The sequence below is a fragment of the Lycorma delicatula genome, chromosome 1, assembly GCF_047948215.1.
Source record: "Lycorma delicatula isolate Av1 chromosome 1, ASM4794821v1, whole genome shotgun sequence".
NCBI classification, from domain to species: domain Eukaryota; kingdom Metazoa; phylum Arthropoda; class Insecta; order Hemiptera; family Fulgoridae; genus Lycorma; species Lycorma delicatula.
Window position 1 is genome coordinate 13,032,565 of NC_134455.1, and position 18,896 is coordinate 13,051,460.

The 18,896-nt window shown below is 34.2% G+C and overlaps 1 protein-coding gene across 3 annotated transcripts in view; it reads left to right on the forward strand.

The window, feature by feature from the left end:
• Positions 1–18,896, forward strand: part of LOC142327756 (uncharacterized) — a 112,071-nt gene that overhangs the window by 25,274 nt on the left and 67,901 nt on the right. For all 3 annotated transcript variants that reach the window (XR_012757086.1, XR_012757111.1, XM_075371136.1), the window contains exons 4-7: positions 1,214–1,416; positions 5,290–5,352; positions 12,681–12,752; positions 16,180–16,303. Coding sequence is in view for 1 of the 3 variants with exons in the window: in XM_075371136.1 (XP_075227251.1) it covers positions 1,214–1,416; positions 5,290–5,352; positions 12,681–12,752; positions 16,180–16,303 (462 nt within the window). In the remaining 2 variants the exon portion in view is untranslated. The remainder of the gene's footprint in view (positions 1–1,213; positions 1,417–5,289; positions 5,353–12,680; positions 12,753–16,179; positions 16,304–18,896) is intronic.

Below are 18,896 nucleotides of genomic sequence, written 5' to 3' on the forward strand. Positions count from 1 at the left end.
ACAATGACAAAATACTTTACCTCAAACAGCCATTTGCATATGAAGATAAACTGGACAAAATTACTGGGAAACCTTAGAGCATCCTTAATACACTACAAATTTATCCTGTGATTTCTTTTTGTTGGGTATTTTAAGGAGCCATTGGCAGAACATAGATTCCATAGCATGAATGAAGTGACATGTCCTGAAACTTATTCTGTATTAGTCTGGTTTATACTGACTGACCTAGTTTAGTTACATGACCTAGTTAACATGTCGGTAACAAATAAAAAAATACAGCCATATTATTTTATAAGTAAAGCTTATAAAAATTGTTTTTTAAGTAAAGCTTAGAAATTAAAATTGTTAATAAAATTTGTAAATAGAATTGCAGTCCTAAGAAATCAATTTTCTTCCCTGGTTTGCTATAAATATTTGCTACAAGGGGCAGCTGAAATGTAATGCACACTAGAACATAGAGGAAAAAATGTACAAAGTAACTTGTGCTTCCATCTTTTAGATGATTCCTCTACATAGATTCCAAAACTCATTGACCTACACCCCTAACAATTGGTCACCAACTGCTATGGAGTCAAGAAAGCCTAAAAGAGCATTGATTGAATTTTTAATGATAGGAAAAGTAAAAACACTAGGGACATTGATTGTTGCTTAAAAGTTGTTTATGATGATGAAACTTTTGATCTGACTAATGTGAGTAGGCGGGCAAAATAGTACTTTGTGCATCAGAAGCCAGTAAAGCAAATAGAGGATGAATCTCTGGTCGACCAGTTTTGACAGGAAAAGCCCCAAAAGCAGGTGAAAATGTCTCCTCTTATTCATACTTGATAGTTCCCCTGTGATTTTTACTTATGCATTTAAAGAGAGTCAAGTGTTATTGACTTAGAAAGTGTGATGAACTGAGAACACAGTGATTACTTCAAGGAATGACAGCCAACAAGGATCAAGGAAAGATCAAGGCTCAAGGAAAGACAGCCAACATTCATCACTGATGGAATGAGAAGATTGGTTTACCACTGAGAGAAATATAGCTGTAATTGATTTCCAGATTTTGTAGTAAAGAGAAGTTTAATTTGACTCATAACATTTCACAATTATGAGTGACTGTTACATTTCAGCCACCCCGTGTAGCGTTTCATTGCCAGTGAATAGATTAACCCCAAGGACTTACTATCTATTAAGTGTTTATTAAATATAAAAATAAATTGTTTTTAAGATGGAGTATCTTTGGGAGGAAGAAATGTTCCACAGCAAATGTGTTATAATCAAAATATCAACCAACAAGGGAGGACTACTGTTACACAATATTCTGATTTTAATAATGCTGAGCATCAGCCTTCATCACCACCTCAAACGCCAAACAGTAATCCACCCTTAAATGTGGTTGTCAAGTTGCAGCGTTCAGGAACACCACCACCTGTAAGTATATAATCCCTACTACTATAATAATTACATGTTCATTATAAATGTTGTTCTGAGAATTATGCAGACAGCATTTCTTTTCAGGATGTAAAGAAAAGGATATTTCTGTTTATGAACTTGTTTTGCTGTGATGCAGTCAGCTTAAGCTGCATTTAAAAACTTCATTCATTTACTCAGCATTGCTAACAAAGTACGACTTTGTTTGCATCTGCCCTTGCTTTAGATGTTTAATTTTCTGAAACGCATTATATTTTTTTTGAAACACAAATTTTCATAATGCATTCTGTAGCTTGTTCTGCAATATTAAAATGAGTAGAAAACTTACCACTCTGAGGTAGCTTAAATTAAAATCTCTCTAAATTTAATGGAGAAGAAATTAAATTATTCAACATTCTGATTGATTCAAAGAATATTAAACTAACCACACTGACTTCAGTACAGCTCCACAAGCAGGGTCCAGTACATTTGTTTTCTTGTAGATATCTTGACCTGAACTCTCTTGTAGTATGGCAAACTTATTTTCAGGATGTAAATTTAATAATGTTCTTAAATATTTAAAACAATTCTAGGTTTAATTTAGGTGAGAATGAATTTACATGAATGCCATAATGACAAAATGCAAATGTCTAATATAATTACAAATACAAAAAATAAATATTTATTCTCTGCCAATCAATTAAAATTGTAGGGTGTCTGTAACTATAGTCTGTCAATGATTGTTTCTTTGGTAATAATGACTCATTATGACACCCATGTGAAAAAATTAACAAATTTAAGAAATTATTTTTTTCTGTTACTGTCATAGCACAAAGTCAACATTCTGTTGACATTCTATTGCCAATTACTATTGGCAATAAGTGGATGAGATGCAAGGGTATGTAGAAAATTATCCTACTGTCGTGTTGTGTGGTAATGGAATGCAGAGGGGGCTTGTATTGTTTTTAGTATAAAATTTTGTGTATCATTATCGTAGATAGCCATGAATAACATAGTTACAACTTCTGTACTACTGAATAACTTGTGAACTACTTATGAAGATTGCAAACACCAAATGAAAATTATAGGGACTTTAATCACAGTGTGGCAAATCCAAGCATAAGACTACAGTAGTTAATCTGTTAAAAATACTGTAGTATTGTTGCCATTATGAAGATAGAGATATATACTGATGTGTGTTTGTGGCTTGATCAGGTTATTGAGGAATTGACAATTTACAATGTTTATATATTTACGATTTACTGGTTTAAAAACAAAAAAAGACATTGATAATCAATTTCTCAAGCATGGTTACAACTAATATATTTAATAAACTATTAAATATCAAAAAGGTGGAATCCACCTTACCAGCAAATTGTTTCCTTAGACTTTTCAGTCCTTAAGACTGTCAGGAGAATAATATAAAATATTTATAAGTTAAGATTATTAAGCAGTTATGACTGTTATACAGATATACAGTGTTTAAACAATTTATCATCTATAAAAAATCTTTGGTCATTTATTATTATCAGCTTTTTATTATTATTGTAAATGTGATATTTTTTTTTAATTAGATGTATTATAATAATTCTAAGAATGTCTAAAATTTTCATAAATGTATTTGTATGTATGATGATTATCTAATATATATATATATATAGTAAAGTAGAATTTTGTGGTTTGTTTTTTATACTTAACCATGTGTTAAGTACAGAGAATTTACAATTGGTCATACAGAGATGTCACAATCTTCACAAGTCAAGCTGTATACTCCTTGTTTATAAAAATTAGAGCATTATTAAATGATAATATCTTATTATTATTATTATTCATATATTTAAATTATTTGTTGTATATGCAGGAATTAATTTTTTGACTAAATGGAATATATTCATTTTTTTATATTTTTTTGTTTTTATCTAGTGATAAAATTCACCCTTTCACAAACATTTTTTAAGTAAATTTTTGGACAATATGTAATGATATTTGTATCATTAAAAAACAATAAAAATTTATACAGTATATAAATGAATTGATAGGATACAATTGTGTTGTTTACAAACATACATTATAAATTTTATAATTCTATTTATAACATAAAATGTTACCTTTGGTTTAGTGATGAGTGAACCCTTATCGGCAATTATGGCAGAAATATACCTTCAATATAACTTAATGATATACTTTTAATTTTCAATATACCTTCACATATAATGAAAATAATCAAAAGTGATTCAGTTACAATATTAAATAATACACATAAAAATTTACAATGGAAATAGAAAATGACATTTGTAAGTATAAAAATTAACAATAAAATTACAAAATACATCATCTGTATTCATTTCATCTATGGTCCCAAAAGATGGCCGTTTTTAACGTACTCTTTTATATAGAGCCATAAATTACCTTAATGCCATACGTTACCGTAAACAAAGAAATAGAAATAATTAGATATTTACTAATGGTTATAATATTACTATAAATAAATACCGTGGAATAAATAATAAAATTAATAAATTTATATATCATATATTATAAGATATCATAATAATGGTGCTAATTTTGATAAACCAGGTCATGGTTTTTGAAGATATCGTAAATTTTCTATACGTGCAAAAGAACACATGGATGGTAGATTATAACGTTGCTAAATTTATATTGACCACTGTGTATGACCATTAAACTGTCATACACGCAATCCAAAAATACTTTTATGGAAAATTTTAGACATTAATTATAATTAACACATTAAATTTAGAAAAATATCACTTATAATCATAAAAAGCTAATTGAGGTCCCCCGTTAATTTCATTTTATTCCACCAGATAACACTTTACATTTCAATTCAGTATAGTGATTGAAAGTTAACTGATTTTGCTGGTAAGGTGGATTTTCACTTTTTTGACAATTTAAAAAAAAAAAAACAATGGACACTGGTAATAATTAATGAAAAATAAATATTAATCATAGTAAATCACAACCACAATAAGAATAATATCAGATAACAAAAAAAGCTCTCAGTAGTAATTAAAATGACAATAACGCCAATAGTAAACAATAAAAAAGTCGACAATCAAATGTCAATAATAAGAGATTAAATACAAAGAGAATTTAAAATAATCATCAGGATTTATGTACAGGTAACTGAAAAGCAGAATCCACAACGATTGAGATTGTCTTGTATTAACAAACAATAGTAAAATAATAAAGGCAAGTACAGTTTTCAGTGCAAATACCTTTGCTGGAACAAATAATACTTTATGAATGAAATTTTATTAAATTATCTCTTTCACTTGTCATATAATGGTTTGGAGGGTTATTGTTTTATATGGTTAGTTATTATTACCTTATTCGCGCCGACTTAGTTATCTTTGAAATTAGGTCTCTGACCTAATTTCACTCGAATCACGCAGACCTGATTTTTAACTGGTGTTCCCTGGAGTATTTACACTTAATTCATCTGCCGGACCGGACTCAACTTGAAGCATGAAGAACGGTCGACTGACCCCTCTCGTTCCCATGCATTCCTTAACCTGGTCAGATAACTCTTTCTCACGGAAGAAAATCTATTTGTGTGTCAGCGGGCAGTATTACAAAAGACTATTGTTAAACCGACCTATTAATTTTCAATTTCTCCCATTATATTTTCTACTACTTTCTTCTAAATTGGTAGGAATCAGTTACTCAGGTCCGCTATACCGGTCTTGTTTCAATATAAGTAAGAAAAGAGGAACAGAATAAGAAGTAATCTTGCTAGACAAGGAATTTTGGTGATTATCAAAGATATTCTGCACTGGAACATCACTGTGCTTGTACTTAATTGTTCTGTGTGTTGCTAGAAATTTAATACTTGCAATCAATTGTAATATTTTTATTTTTATTTTATCTAAGATGCAGGCTACTATTGCATGGAGTTCCACTTCCCAGTATGGTGAAAAGTGCAGTGATACACAGGTACAGTTAATTAATTTGTCATTCAATGGTATATAACTATACAGTCTTACAAAATACTGTATATTTGATTTGATTTCTTATAAAATCAAATAGAACCAAAATTTAAATTAAAATGTGCTGTAAGACGGCTAGAACAAACAATTTAAATTGTAAGGAAATTTGTTAACCAGCATTGGTCTGACTCAGAATAATTATTGCTCCAATTTTATACTAATGTGTTATTTGGATCAGTTTGACCTGATGTGATTTTTATATTACAGTTCTATCCACTGTGGATGAGATGGGTTGGGTGGGGACATGTGGTTGTAGGTGAACAGTAAAATGTTTGCTTGTATGCATGTATAAATGATTGATAAAAAATGAAAATGAATATATATATATATATATATATATATATATATATATATATATATATATATATATATATATATATATATATATATATATATATATATATTCATACTATGTCCCTTGAAATATTTTTATTATCTTTAAGTTTTGATGATACACATCATCAAAAGTGTACAGATAAATTACCTCCAGTCTGTGAAATCTGTTAGCAGCTCAAAATAATTTATATTATTCTGATGATTAACTATTATTTAGTCGGTTTTTATGGTGGTCGCCCTTTCAAATATTATATTCTCAGCAAAATTGCAAAGTATGTTACAAAGATATGGATTATGTTGATAGTAATACTTGCACGCCGAAGCTCCATGTCTCCATGTTTATACCAGAAAAATACAGGTGGCCAGCCAGAGAAGAATCAGGGAACAAGCGTTGACTAGTGACCTAAGCGTTGACTAGGAGTTGACTAGTAGTGACCTCAAGACTTGACCCATGATCCCTTTTACAGGGCCTTGAGGTCATGCCAAGCTTGGTCATGCCATTCCTGACATCACCTCCCAGAGGCTGGGGCTTTATTTTTTTTTTAAGCACCTGCCTCTAATCCAGGGTGTCCCCCTTACAGTGGTCCCCAGACCGGGTCTTGGTCTTTAGTTTTTTGCTCACCTCAGGACCCCAGAAGACCTTGTTCAATCATGAAAGTGAGACACTAGAGCATTCCCACCTGTTCTGAATAGGGCTGTCCTCCCTGCCCTAACGGTAACAACTTATTGCCCATCTACCATGTCTGCCAGCGTCTTTGTCAGATGATACTCCCTATTACCACTGACTATTGTCCTGTCGTTCCGCTCACCATGGAGCATTACATCCTACTGTCTTCCTTCCACCACTGGGCAATGGAAGACAGTATGTTATGTGGTGTCTCGCTCCCCACAATACTGACAGTTCTCAAACTACAGTCTCCTCCTGCTGCATAGGTAACTGTTAAAGCTACCATGCCCAGATAGAATCTACCAGTTAGGATTAGGAAGGTGTCACACCCGTGTCATCCTCCAGCCTATTCAGGAACTCCCTACACTTCCTGTACAGTCTTCTTTTTTCAGCCAGTTCCCTTCTGCATGATAGAATGTCATGATGCTCCCTTCTCCTGGCTCGCTGTAGCTGTCTCCTGGCCCTAATACTGCACAGTCTTGCCTCTGCCACCTCAGCAGTCTACCAATATACACTCGGCCTATGCAGACTTCTATGAGCCAGCCACTCTTCTGTTGACTTTGCTACTACATAAGTTTGTAAGTGTGCCTACCTTACTTGCCAGTGAGCTGTATTTTACATCAACATTGAGCTCCTGAATTTTCTTTACTGCTCTGTGTAAATCATCTGAAACTATCCTCTCGGGCCTTAGTTACTACCACAGTGTACACCTTATCCTGGATATCTTTTTCAATATCTAAGCCAGTCATAAACTGTAACAACTGTTTATTCATAAACTGTAAACAACACCCCATGGGTTTTTGTTTCCCTGCTCTTGTACAAAAGAGCGCCAGAAATCACGCTTAGAAGACCTAACCTTGTGAAAATACTTGGTCCTCTTCCAACAATAATCCACAATTAGAACTGCACGCCGATCAGGATCACCCTCGCATTGTGCGACTCTCCTGAGCCGGCCCACAGTCCAATTCATTGCGGTCAAATCACGAGTCCACCATCCAGCCACGTTCTCTCGACCCATGCCTCCGGGAATAGATTTTCAGCGGCTTCCAACTACCACAGAAGAAAAATTCTTTGCCAAATTATCTAACAAGCCCTCGTCCAGACGTCGAGCAAAAACTCGCAGCCTGGCCGCAAGAATGTTGATGATCGCTCTCGCAATCATCTACTACAGATAAGTTTAGAATCCTACCAGGGATATCCGTAAACAAACTGCACCAGCACACATTAACTACAAAAATGATGCTGCGCATTGAAACCTTCGATTAATTCGCCGCCATCATCTGTGATTACACTGTGCTAAAGAGACGATTTGGCATTCACATCAATTCCTATAAGAACAAGACGACCCGCTATTAATCTAACAATACTATCCCATCTTTCCAAATGCTGTGCAGTGGTATCCCTGTATTGAAAGTACGAACTAATGAAAACCAGGTCCAGACCATCCACGGCAATCTTGACAACGACGTGATGTGTGTGTCAGAGCCTGCCGTATGAAGATGCTATCTAAAGACTTCCTGCACAGTACAGCGGATTTTCTGTCACCAACGAAAAACTTCTTCCAACCTGTAAAACCTGGCAGATCACCCCTGACCACGTCCGGGTGTTGCAGAAAAACATTGAGGCTCTCTCTCAACAACTTCACCTAACTCAACTTGGACTGCATAGGCACCCTATTATTTAGGTGACCAAACCTAACCATCGGGGGAGTTGAAATAAATCTCAACTGCCGTTTTGTAACAACCACACTCTTGCTATTCACGGAATGCCAATTACTCTTACGCAACCTCTTACAATTGAAAAAGTCGAAGGTTCTCTTTACTGCGCACAATCGTCACGCTTGTGCCCTCTTCACAATGCGCACAGACCTACGCATACTTACAAAATGTGGCCCTATGGCCGTAGCGACAACATTTGAAACAACGCTGCACGTCAAGGTATTCCTTGACGCGATAAGATGCGAAATCCAGGAAAATTCTACTCTCAGACAACAATTTCTGGAGAGACTATCCCAACCCCGTAGGGGGAACACCTCCACCTTGTGACGTTACCGGTCACCACACCACCTCATCCGTTCCAAGCCCTGAGGAGCTTTACCGGAGGTCGTCTTTAGACCCTCTGATTACATCTCAATTATCGTCCAGGTCTCGGTAGGGATGCCACCAATCTAAATGCCTCGGCAGACATTTGCACCTGTAAAATACATATCAAATTTCGTCTTCACGTAGGCTTCAAACGGACGTCTTCACATCCAACGTAACATAACCGACCGAAACCGCGGTTGCGCAAACCCCACGCCTAGTTCAGATTAGACAGCACCGTTCGTGACTGTGAATGCCTCAGAAAACGAACGAGTTAAAAGTTAATCAGTGCTACACTCATACCAATGTGAATTATGTTTACAAAAATTGTTTGTTACACCCAAATAAGTTGACCAGTTTAGGTCACCAAACAAGGGGAACGCAACATTATTCCGGTCCGCGCAGGAGCCGGGGACAGACCCCGCATTACCACCCGGTCCCATCATGGTGTCTCGCATGTCATTACAAAGTTACGATCGGGACCGCCACCGGCGGAGGGAATCGTCTCTTTAGCACCATGCCCCCTGTCGCACGAGCTACCATAACCCGCCAGCGCAGCCACCCCCATCAGCGGGAGAGCCCCAAATCTAATCACAAACCATACCAATATAACCGTGGCACGATGCCAATGCGTCTACCTCCAACCAATCCAAGGCCGAAGCTGGAACCCTAGCCACCCGGTATCCTACTACGATCGAGTACCTCGATTAAACTCTCTCTGTAGACCTACACACCGCAAGAGCGTGAAGAAAACCAACCACTTTAGACCAATCCTCTCGGATCATTCTGGAAGAGACCAGCGCCTAAAGAAACCGGACCTGGACAGTCTGGTTTTTTATATCCCTAATATGCAGGCCCTTGCAGGACCTAGACCCTTGCTGGTTTTTATATCACTAATATGCAGGCCCTTGCGGCAGTCACAAAGCAGCCTGGAAGTCCTTTTTAGGTCAAAACTTTAGTTGATCCCTACGTCTTGTTGAACAAAACGTCCGGTTTTTGGGCTGGCTGGCCTCTTTGGCCGCGAACTACCACAGCATAGCCTGGGCTTTGCTGGAGCAGAAGCTGGAGCAGAAGCTGGTTTCTGAATGACTTTGACTTCCTTGATCTTGGAGTTCGAAGTCTCACAGCCCGCCACAGCGGAGAAGACCTCTTGAATTTTTAGCAAACGAGGAAGAATTGTCTTCCTCGCACCTGAGCTGACACTCCCGGATAAAACCAAGAAATCAATGAGGTAGTCCAGGACGCCCTGAACTGCCTTGGCCAGCGGGACAGAACTGCCAGGTCCGCTCAACCGCTTAAATTTCTATACGGTAGGGTTTGAGACTTACCTCGGGCAGGTGTCCCTGTATCCATTTCCGAAACCTCATCCTCCGACGAGGTCGTAGGAACGGGCTCCGGCTTTCTCTTCCGCACGAAGTTGCTGACTTAGCCGGAGATTCCCTAGCCCGTTCTGAAATCGAGACGCTCGCTGTATTCCTCCTACTTGAAAAGTAGGGCAAACCCACTCGCTTGACTATCCGCAGTTAGCTACGGGCAGCTGGGTATCTTCTGTATTCCCCTGTCACTCTTTGTACCACTTAGCCGCTACTGGATCGATTCAAAAACCAGATTATGGCCCTCGTTCTGAAAAGAACACAAGTAGGACTAAGGGAGTATTCCCTTGCTTGTTGCAGGGACTTAGACCAGGAGTCGTTGCTACCTTTCAGCCGCGATGAAGCGGATACGCGTCGATAAATCAGCACCTTGATACCTCCGCAAAAAGTGGAAATGACCAGTCTTAAGATCATTGAATGCTAACTGTGATAACAGCCTAGGTTCAAAATATGCCTGACATGCTGGAGCGTATTCACACAACCATAGAGCCTGAAAGTAGATGAAACTAGACAGCTTAGAGACCTCTGGAAGCATTCAAGGAGACCAAAGGTTGTAGGGAAAAGACACCCACGTTGTGACGTTACTGGTCGCCACACCATCCCCTCCGTTCAGAGTCCTGAGGGGCTTTACCGGAGGTCGTCTTTGGACCCTCTGATTACACCTCTTGTCATCAGGCAGACCTTGGTCGGGATGCCACTGATGTAAATGCCTCGACACACATTGCATCAGTAAAATACAAATCAAATTTTGCCTTCACGTAGGCCTCAAACGGACATCTTCACATAAGTCGTTGAACCAACCTGCTCACAGGATTTAGAGTGGTTTAAATGAACTGCAACTTTAGGTTATATAGCACAATAGTACATAACAAAAAACAAAACTGTCACACTTATTTGTTGGTAGTATAAGAAAAAATAAGAAAGAATCGCTAGTGCAAATGACAAACATTCACAGCTCATCTTTCTTTTTTGCTTAATAACAGTAGTGAATTATGTTCCATAAAACAGTATTGTTGCACATGGTACTTTTGCTACTAAAGGTGCTGTAGACACGCTTGACCAACTCGTTGCCATGTAACATTTGCAAAAACAAAACTAAATGGTGGCCAGTGATACTTTGCTTGACATATCTGCATAAAATTGTTCGTCAATCCAAACTGGAATAAAAATTCACTATTTGAAAGAGGATTTTATTTACAAGAATTGGGAAAAATCACTTTTACACCATTCATAAAATCAAAAAAAAATATGCTTGGAACATTGAAACATTTGCTCTACACATTATGAAAGTTAAACTTGTTAAATTTTGCATCTCCCAGGAACTTCTGATGAGGTTAGTGATAACTTGCTCACAGTGAAAGTTTTATCTCTCAAAAATGTCAATAAAATGCGCATTACATTGTTCTAAATGTAGCAAAAATTTATGCAAGTAACATGACTACAATGTGTAACTGTAAAGAAAAATATTTTTGTTAAGTTTGCATCATCTTTACGTACTAGAGTAATTTAAAGTGAAATTTTCATTACATTTAGTTTATTTTATTTTTTAAATTTAAATTCTTTAAGTAGGCAGTTCAAATAAATGTATCTGTATTGTTGATTTCATTATCCAATTTATTGATACTATGTTTCCATAAATATATTTTATTTTAACCAATATATTTTTAGGTATTAAAGTTTTTTACTGGTAAGCAAGAAGTGCAAATTAAACTATCAGTGATAGAACTAATCCATCTAATATCCTAAAACTTCTCTATGAACACAAACTATAAACACAAAAAATAACAATTAGATTCTTTTTGCATACTCAGTGTTATATATCGCATATACTCATACATAAAACATATCAAATCTGGTATGAATTATGTTGCATCATGTGCTGTAAACTGGAGTAAAATCATATGGATCATTTTTGGCCATACAAACTTGTGTATAATGTTAATGAACAAGATTTTAACTAATATTGACAAGTTTGTTAAAGCTACATTAATTGACACTATAAATGGAATTATACATTTTTTCATTGTATTATATTGTGTGATACTATCAGATGTTACAATCTTATTTTTCTAAAAAACCAACATACCAACATCAAAGCTGCAATCCACTACAGTAATTTTTCTCTTGTGATTTACAAATTTTGAAATAACATGTTCTGTTTATCAATAAATCATGAACATAGATTTAAGATTGGAAAATTCTTATGTATTACATGTGCATCTATGTTGATTGTAAAATTAATTTGTAAAAGTGAGTTTCTTAATACTACAAAACTGTTTTAAATCAATAGATTTGTATGAATTATTTGATGACAATGGATAAAATTACTAAAAGAATAAACTGTACATACAATTATTTTTAAGATGAATTTTTATGGTACTATTATACTAATATTTTAACTGGTAACTCTTCTCATTTAAAAACTTCTAAAACACGGTCTTGTTTTTCATACCATCCCATATTAACTCAAAATTTGTACATTAGTTTTTAAAACAACAAATCATTCACACTATACAGACAAAACTGTGAATGATTTGTTGTTTTAGTATCCAATTTTTCATTTTATTATATTTTTTAGGAATGGGGGAGGAGGGGTCAATGCACAGTCGATAAACTTTTATAAATTTATATCGGTGAACATCCACTGATCACCACCATTCATCTCTGTAACTACCATCTGACAAATCCTATCTTTAAAAAAACTTGATAGCCATTAAAACTAATTCCTTAAATATTATTTTCTATTTAAATATTTTTTTCTAATTATTTGTACACATTGTAAATTGTAAGAGAATGTTTACTTGGAATAATGTTGCAGGCTATTGACAACTGGAATGGAGAGCAGAAATTTTCTGTTGGATCACCATGCTGTAGTACACCTAACACTCCGGTAATGTCTGAATTTAGTGAATATTTTTGTTTTGTACTTGTCTTTGTTTGCATGTAATTCTTATATTCTAATGAGGTGTACAAAAATAAATTTTATGGTTATCATTGTTGAGATGTAGTGTTGATCAAACCTAAAAAGTACAGTGTTAGGGTACATGGCTTGACCTTTAGTCAAGATTCTAACAGGTACTTGTGAACAGAAAGCCTTCTGTGTTTTGAAGTTTACTAAATGTGAATCTGTAGTTAATGTGTGTTCAATTCAATGTGTGTTCTGTTGACAATCTGAATACTTGATATTTTCCTTTGGGATTTTATAAAGAATTTTATATATATATATATATATATATATATATGCCTCTGTCAGCTACTGATTTACACAAGTTGAGATACAAAATTGAAAAAGTTGTTACTTCAATGATTCCAGACATAGTTTAAAGTAACACTTAATGAAAGTTGCTATTATTAAATACTTGTAGAGGAAAACTGTAAATTACTTTCATTTTATTTGTGATTCATTATTTCAGTCAAAGTTAGAGGTATTAAAACAGCTTTAAAATCCCAATATTTTTGTGTACTCTTTATTGCAATAACATTAACATTGGATTATGCTGTAGTTTAGAAGGCCAGTTTAGAGGGCCAATCTGCTTTATATTAATGTGTACCACTTCTTTAAGTTGCTGTATTATTTATTCTATTTAAGCATAATTTTGGCGTTTTATGCATATATTTTTTTACCCATACATCCCAACCTTGTAGGGGGAGACACACCCACTTTGTGGCAATTCCAGTGGCCACACCACCCCGTCCTTTCCATCTTCACTCTTCTCCTACAGTATCACCCTCTGAACTAGCTGGCAGAGTCTATGGAAGCGTGAACCTCATGCCTAATCCAATTTTAATACAAAGGCTTATGACAGTAAATGCCTCAACCGTTAAGTAACAAATCAATACAATGCTTAACTCATACCTTTTCAAGATGTTATATGTAACAATGAAATTGACTACATCCAATCACCCACTATAAACATCACACCTGAAGACTGCCTTCAGCAAGACAGTGCCACACCTCATGGACAACTATGGCCTCAGTAGTGCAGTCCCCCTTGCTGACAAGAACTCCACCACTATATTTAAAAATTCACTGATTTTGAATGCCTACCCCCAGCTAATCAGATGTCTCTGTTGAAACCCCAGCAACATGGAATCCTACTGGTTTACTCACCTTCAGCCGATATATGTAATTCAATGAAACTGAGGAAACCAGCTCACTATTAACCATTCCCCACACACCTTCCAATTAACTTTGAGATCCAGAGAGTTCATTCTCTCAAGTTCTCTAACTACACTCTACATTCAGCCTCGTACTGGTGACAACCAACCCTGCAATCTGGGCATAGAACTGAATCTAATAAACAAAATCTAATCTCTTCTGAAAAGCTCCATGCTCTGAAAGGAATTGCTTAATATACAGATTAGGGATATCCACCTAACCACATGTAAATCAGACACAATTGGAAATATGCCATAGATGTATAACACCAACAGGGGAGTCATCTCATCTGGCCTGCCAAGATGTAAAACCCCCTGGTCTTCAATCTCCTGATATGTTCTGAAGTAAGAAGACCATTTTGTTTGGAAATACAACTTGCCTTTGTTCTATGGAAAGAATATGTATGTTAGGTTTCAAATGTTGTAACTGTGATGGCTGTAAGTGACTTAACATCACAAGTTACTCTCAAAAGTAATATAGTCATTCTTAAGAATACCAAGCCTTGATGGCTGTAAGTGACTTAACATCACAAGTTACTCTCAAAAGTAATATAGTCATTCTTAAGAATACCAAGCCTAACATGCAAAACGGCAGAGAAATTTAGTGTAGTAGTTTCCCTCTACTGGAAAATCACTCTTATATTCTTGTACAAAGGAAATGTAAGGCATTGTCAAACATTCCTATCAACAAATTACACCAATTTTCATTTTGCACATTAGGACACTTACTTTCTTGACCTTGCTTAACCCAAAGTAGATAACAAATGTACAGAATTCCATAACTTACCAACTTATTTGTGATATGTTTAACCACTCTGCACAGCTAAATCATACAGCTAACAAATTTTCATTAGTCATTACTATATACTGCACACATTGAACTTGATAGAAAAAACAGAAAGAGGTCACATACCCATCCTTGTAGACATGAAAATTGCCAAAACTTTCAAAATAAATATGATCATAAGAGACACCCTTATCTATAGTTTTTTTGTAGTGATTTCAAAATATCTCTTCACTGTAGAGACTAGCAGTATATTTTCTCAAGAGTACAAAGCAGGCACAGTGGAATAAAACTTGATTTAATCCCTTCTTAAAAACAGATCATACAACATCATATAACCAAAGAATTAAACAAATCTTTGTTTAACACAGACCACAACACATCTGAACAGAATGAAAAATACAGAGATTTGATAAAAACTAATAAATCAGAAATCACAATGTATACCAAAGTAACTTAGTCCATAATATATAGAGGACTATTACAATAAGAAGTTTCTGTAGTGAATAAATGCAATTGTGTGCAGAGACTATTGCACTCTGCAGTTGTCAAAATGCAGCCACAATATTAAGACATACATCCTTCATTGGTCACAATCTTATATCACATCCTTATTGGTCACCAATGCCACAAACTCTGTGGTATTCAAATCAGTCATCTTTTAAAGATAAACAATAAACAAATGATAAAAGATAAACAATTGAGTGGATCACATATTTAAAAAATTGCCAAACATCAAGAACAATGAATGGTCTGGCAAGGTTCTCACCAACCATCAGTTGAAAAAGTCAGTTGAAGAAATTGTTAAAATATACATGCCAACAAAGCTGACACAGATTTTATGAAAAAAATTATAACCGAAGATGAAGCTGAGTATACAGTTGTGATCCTGAAATGTATTCATCTCTATAGAAGACAAGCCTCAGTTTCTCCAGCTGAAGATGTCATGAAGCAGTGTGAAAGTCATTTTGACTGTATTCTACAATCATCAGGGCATAATTCATAATGAGTGATAGTTGAGCATACTAATAATTTCCTAATGATCACATGAGCATACTAGAGAGAAATGGTTATAATTATAATTCTCCAGCCTACAGATCACATTGAGATTTTATAGTAAAATACAGTACACCTCTTAACAACTTGTATTTTTATTGAAGATGCCAGAGGTTAAAAAATTTTCATCCTGTCTGAGGAGTTTCCTTGTCTGTTGACAGGTTGTTTTTCCAAAAATATTTGTAACAGCTATTTTTAAGTGATTTATAATCTTTAGGTTTGAAAATGTCAATTTTTGAATGGCCGTTTTTTTAGTACTAGAGAATGTTTATTAGTTATTGTTTGTAGTTATTATGTTTATTAGTTATTCTTTTTACAGAAATCAAGTGGATCTGAACAGAGTGATGTTCCAAGCAAACTTCAGTTTATGCAAAATGCAAGCAAGGAAAACAAAAATTTTTCAGTTATCCCTCCAGAATCAGCGATGCTAGCTCCTTCAAGATGTATGAAACACCATTAATTTGTTTGTATAATCTTAACACAAAAACATAATAATTTTAACTTATCGTGGGAATAAATATTTTAAAAGTACATGTTTGTAGTTGAAATTAGTGTGTATTCAATTTATTGAAGAAAAGAGGAAAATTAATTTACTATTCTTTGGTTTTTTAGCTTTTTATTTTAATCTTATACGAAGTAGAGCTATAATTTGAATCGCTTACTTTAAAATGCAGAGTCTGTTGTACAGAGAATGGTTTGATCAAAACTGTATTCAAGTTACCATAGTTCTAAATTTCTATAAATAAGTTAGCTTGGAATGTACTTTTCTAATAAATCTGGCAAATTAAGAAACAGGAGATTGTAAATTGCACTTAATGTTAGTTTTTCAATGCTGCAGTTAGAACAGTGTGCAAATAGTTAGATTGGTTTAATGAAATAGATAACTATTTTACTTTCTTTTTTTTTTTTTAACATATTAGTTACAATCCTTCATGTACGTTACTGCTAATAAAAAGTTGTTTCAAATATGTAGCTCATCAGTTCATCTATGAGGTTTCTTCTACATTTTTATCCATTAACAAAATATTAAACTAAACCTGTATATCTTTAATATACTCTAAATTTCTGGAAAAAACTCTTTAGTAAGGATTTACTTTTCTTAGATTTTAGTTTTAGATTTTCTTACTTTCATAATCAAAACCTAATTTTTTTACATGTTTGGTAACTAATTTATAATGATTCATTGTTGGTATTTCTCGGTTAAACTATTCACTTAACCTGCCGTACAATGTTAGATAAAAATTAGAACAAAATATCCTAAAAACTATATCTTTTTTCTAATTTGTTTTTCATATACTAGATTTGTCTGCATTAAAAAGCTCTGGTTTTTGTCAAAGTATTCCATACTTCATTCATCTTACACGTAACAACATAAATAAATTCTTAATATTCGCTTACCTTGGCATTAATATTCAATCATACATATCTTTTGTTTTAAAATTAATTTCAAATTAAATATTTCTGATTTAAAGAATTGATCCTTTAATATATATTAGACTCATTTTGACAAGTCATTCAAAATGTTTTTAGTTTTATTTTTCTTCTGCCTTGAGTAAAATCATTTCCTTCAGATTTTTTATTTTGTACTTAACTGTTTTTTTTATATTGACAAATATATTCATATAATTGACATTGGCAAATGTCAGTACCACTTTGTTTGTAGTTTTTTCTTTATAATTTTCATTACAGTAATCATTATCACTGGCTGTACCCATACATTCCCTATTATTAAATTTCTCTGCTTTGTGGTTTATGTAAATTAGAATTTTGTAACTGCATAGTATTTTTAAAAAAAATAGTATTTAACCCTTAGTTAAAGTGCAATTAGAATTCTTCTGACTGATTGTAACAGAATACTTCTGACAGGATGTCACCAGATCCCAATGATGCCACTGTCTGTACTGGCCCCAATTTCCTCTGCATAGATTGCAATATTTTGTCTGGAGAAAGATATGGAAGATTGTGGTGAAGTGAGTTTGTGTGATGAGTAAACATCAATGGAATTGATTGAAAAGATGGAATTCTCGGAGTGAACAAAGTCTTTCTTAGGAAAGATTATCTCTGTTCAAATTCTGATTCACTCATGATTATCTTTCAGAAATTGCAAAACTCATAAATACCAATTTTTTTATTAATATTGTACACTCCCAGTGATGTTGTGAATTTCTATTATAGTATTTTTCTATTAGTATTGCTAATACTAATAGCAATACTAGACATACTCAGGATGTGGATTGAGAGTATTCTACAAAAATAAATTTGAACTGAAGTGGTTCTTGTGTAAGGCTCTCTCCTAATCAAATAAAAAAATTGCAAAATTGGAACCCTATCCAGATTGATAGCTCGATCCTGCAGCCTTCTTATTCAAAATTCCTTTGGAGATCAGAATATTTTTACCCAGGATAGTAGCAGCTAATGCATGAATTTTTTTTGCATGCAACAGGTAAATTGTGCTGTAAGAAACTGTAAAAGAATCCTGCACATTTTTCACTTTATCACACAAACTCCTACAAATATGAATATCTATTTCTCACAATCTTTAGTTTATTTTATGGATATAACACTTACTCAAAAAAATGTCACCTTATTTGAATTGAAGGAAGAGAAAAGAATAAGGTAAACATTTCATTGAATTCATGGTTTTCACCCATGTATAAGTATAGCACAGGAAAAACGCTGGTTCTTTAATGTTCATTTTACAGTGTTTTTTATAGTATCTTAGCTAATCATGGGCATATCTTATACCTTCAACTGTTGAGAGACCACTTCATTTGTCAACCATAATTTATTTTGGTCTCCTTAACATTTTAAAAACATTTTTATTAAATACAAAATCTGAGCGGAAAATTTTGTAGGTGTGTATTTGTGTACACGTAAATTTATCCATTTGTATTACAAGGCACTTGAAATTGCAAGTGCCTTGTGTTTGTGTATATAATTATATAAAATACATGTATGCAAATTTTCAATCTTGTTTTTTAATTTTTATTAGTTGTTAACTGATGAATTATACCTACCTTGGTTTAATTCTTTGTT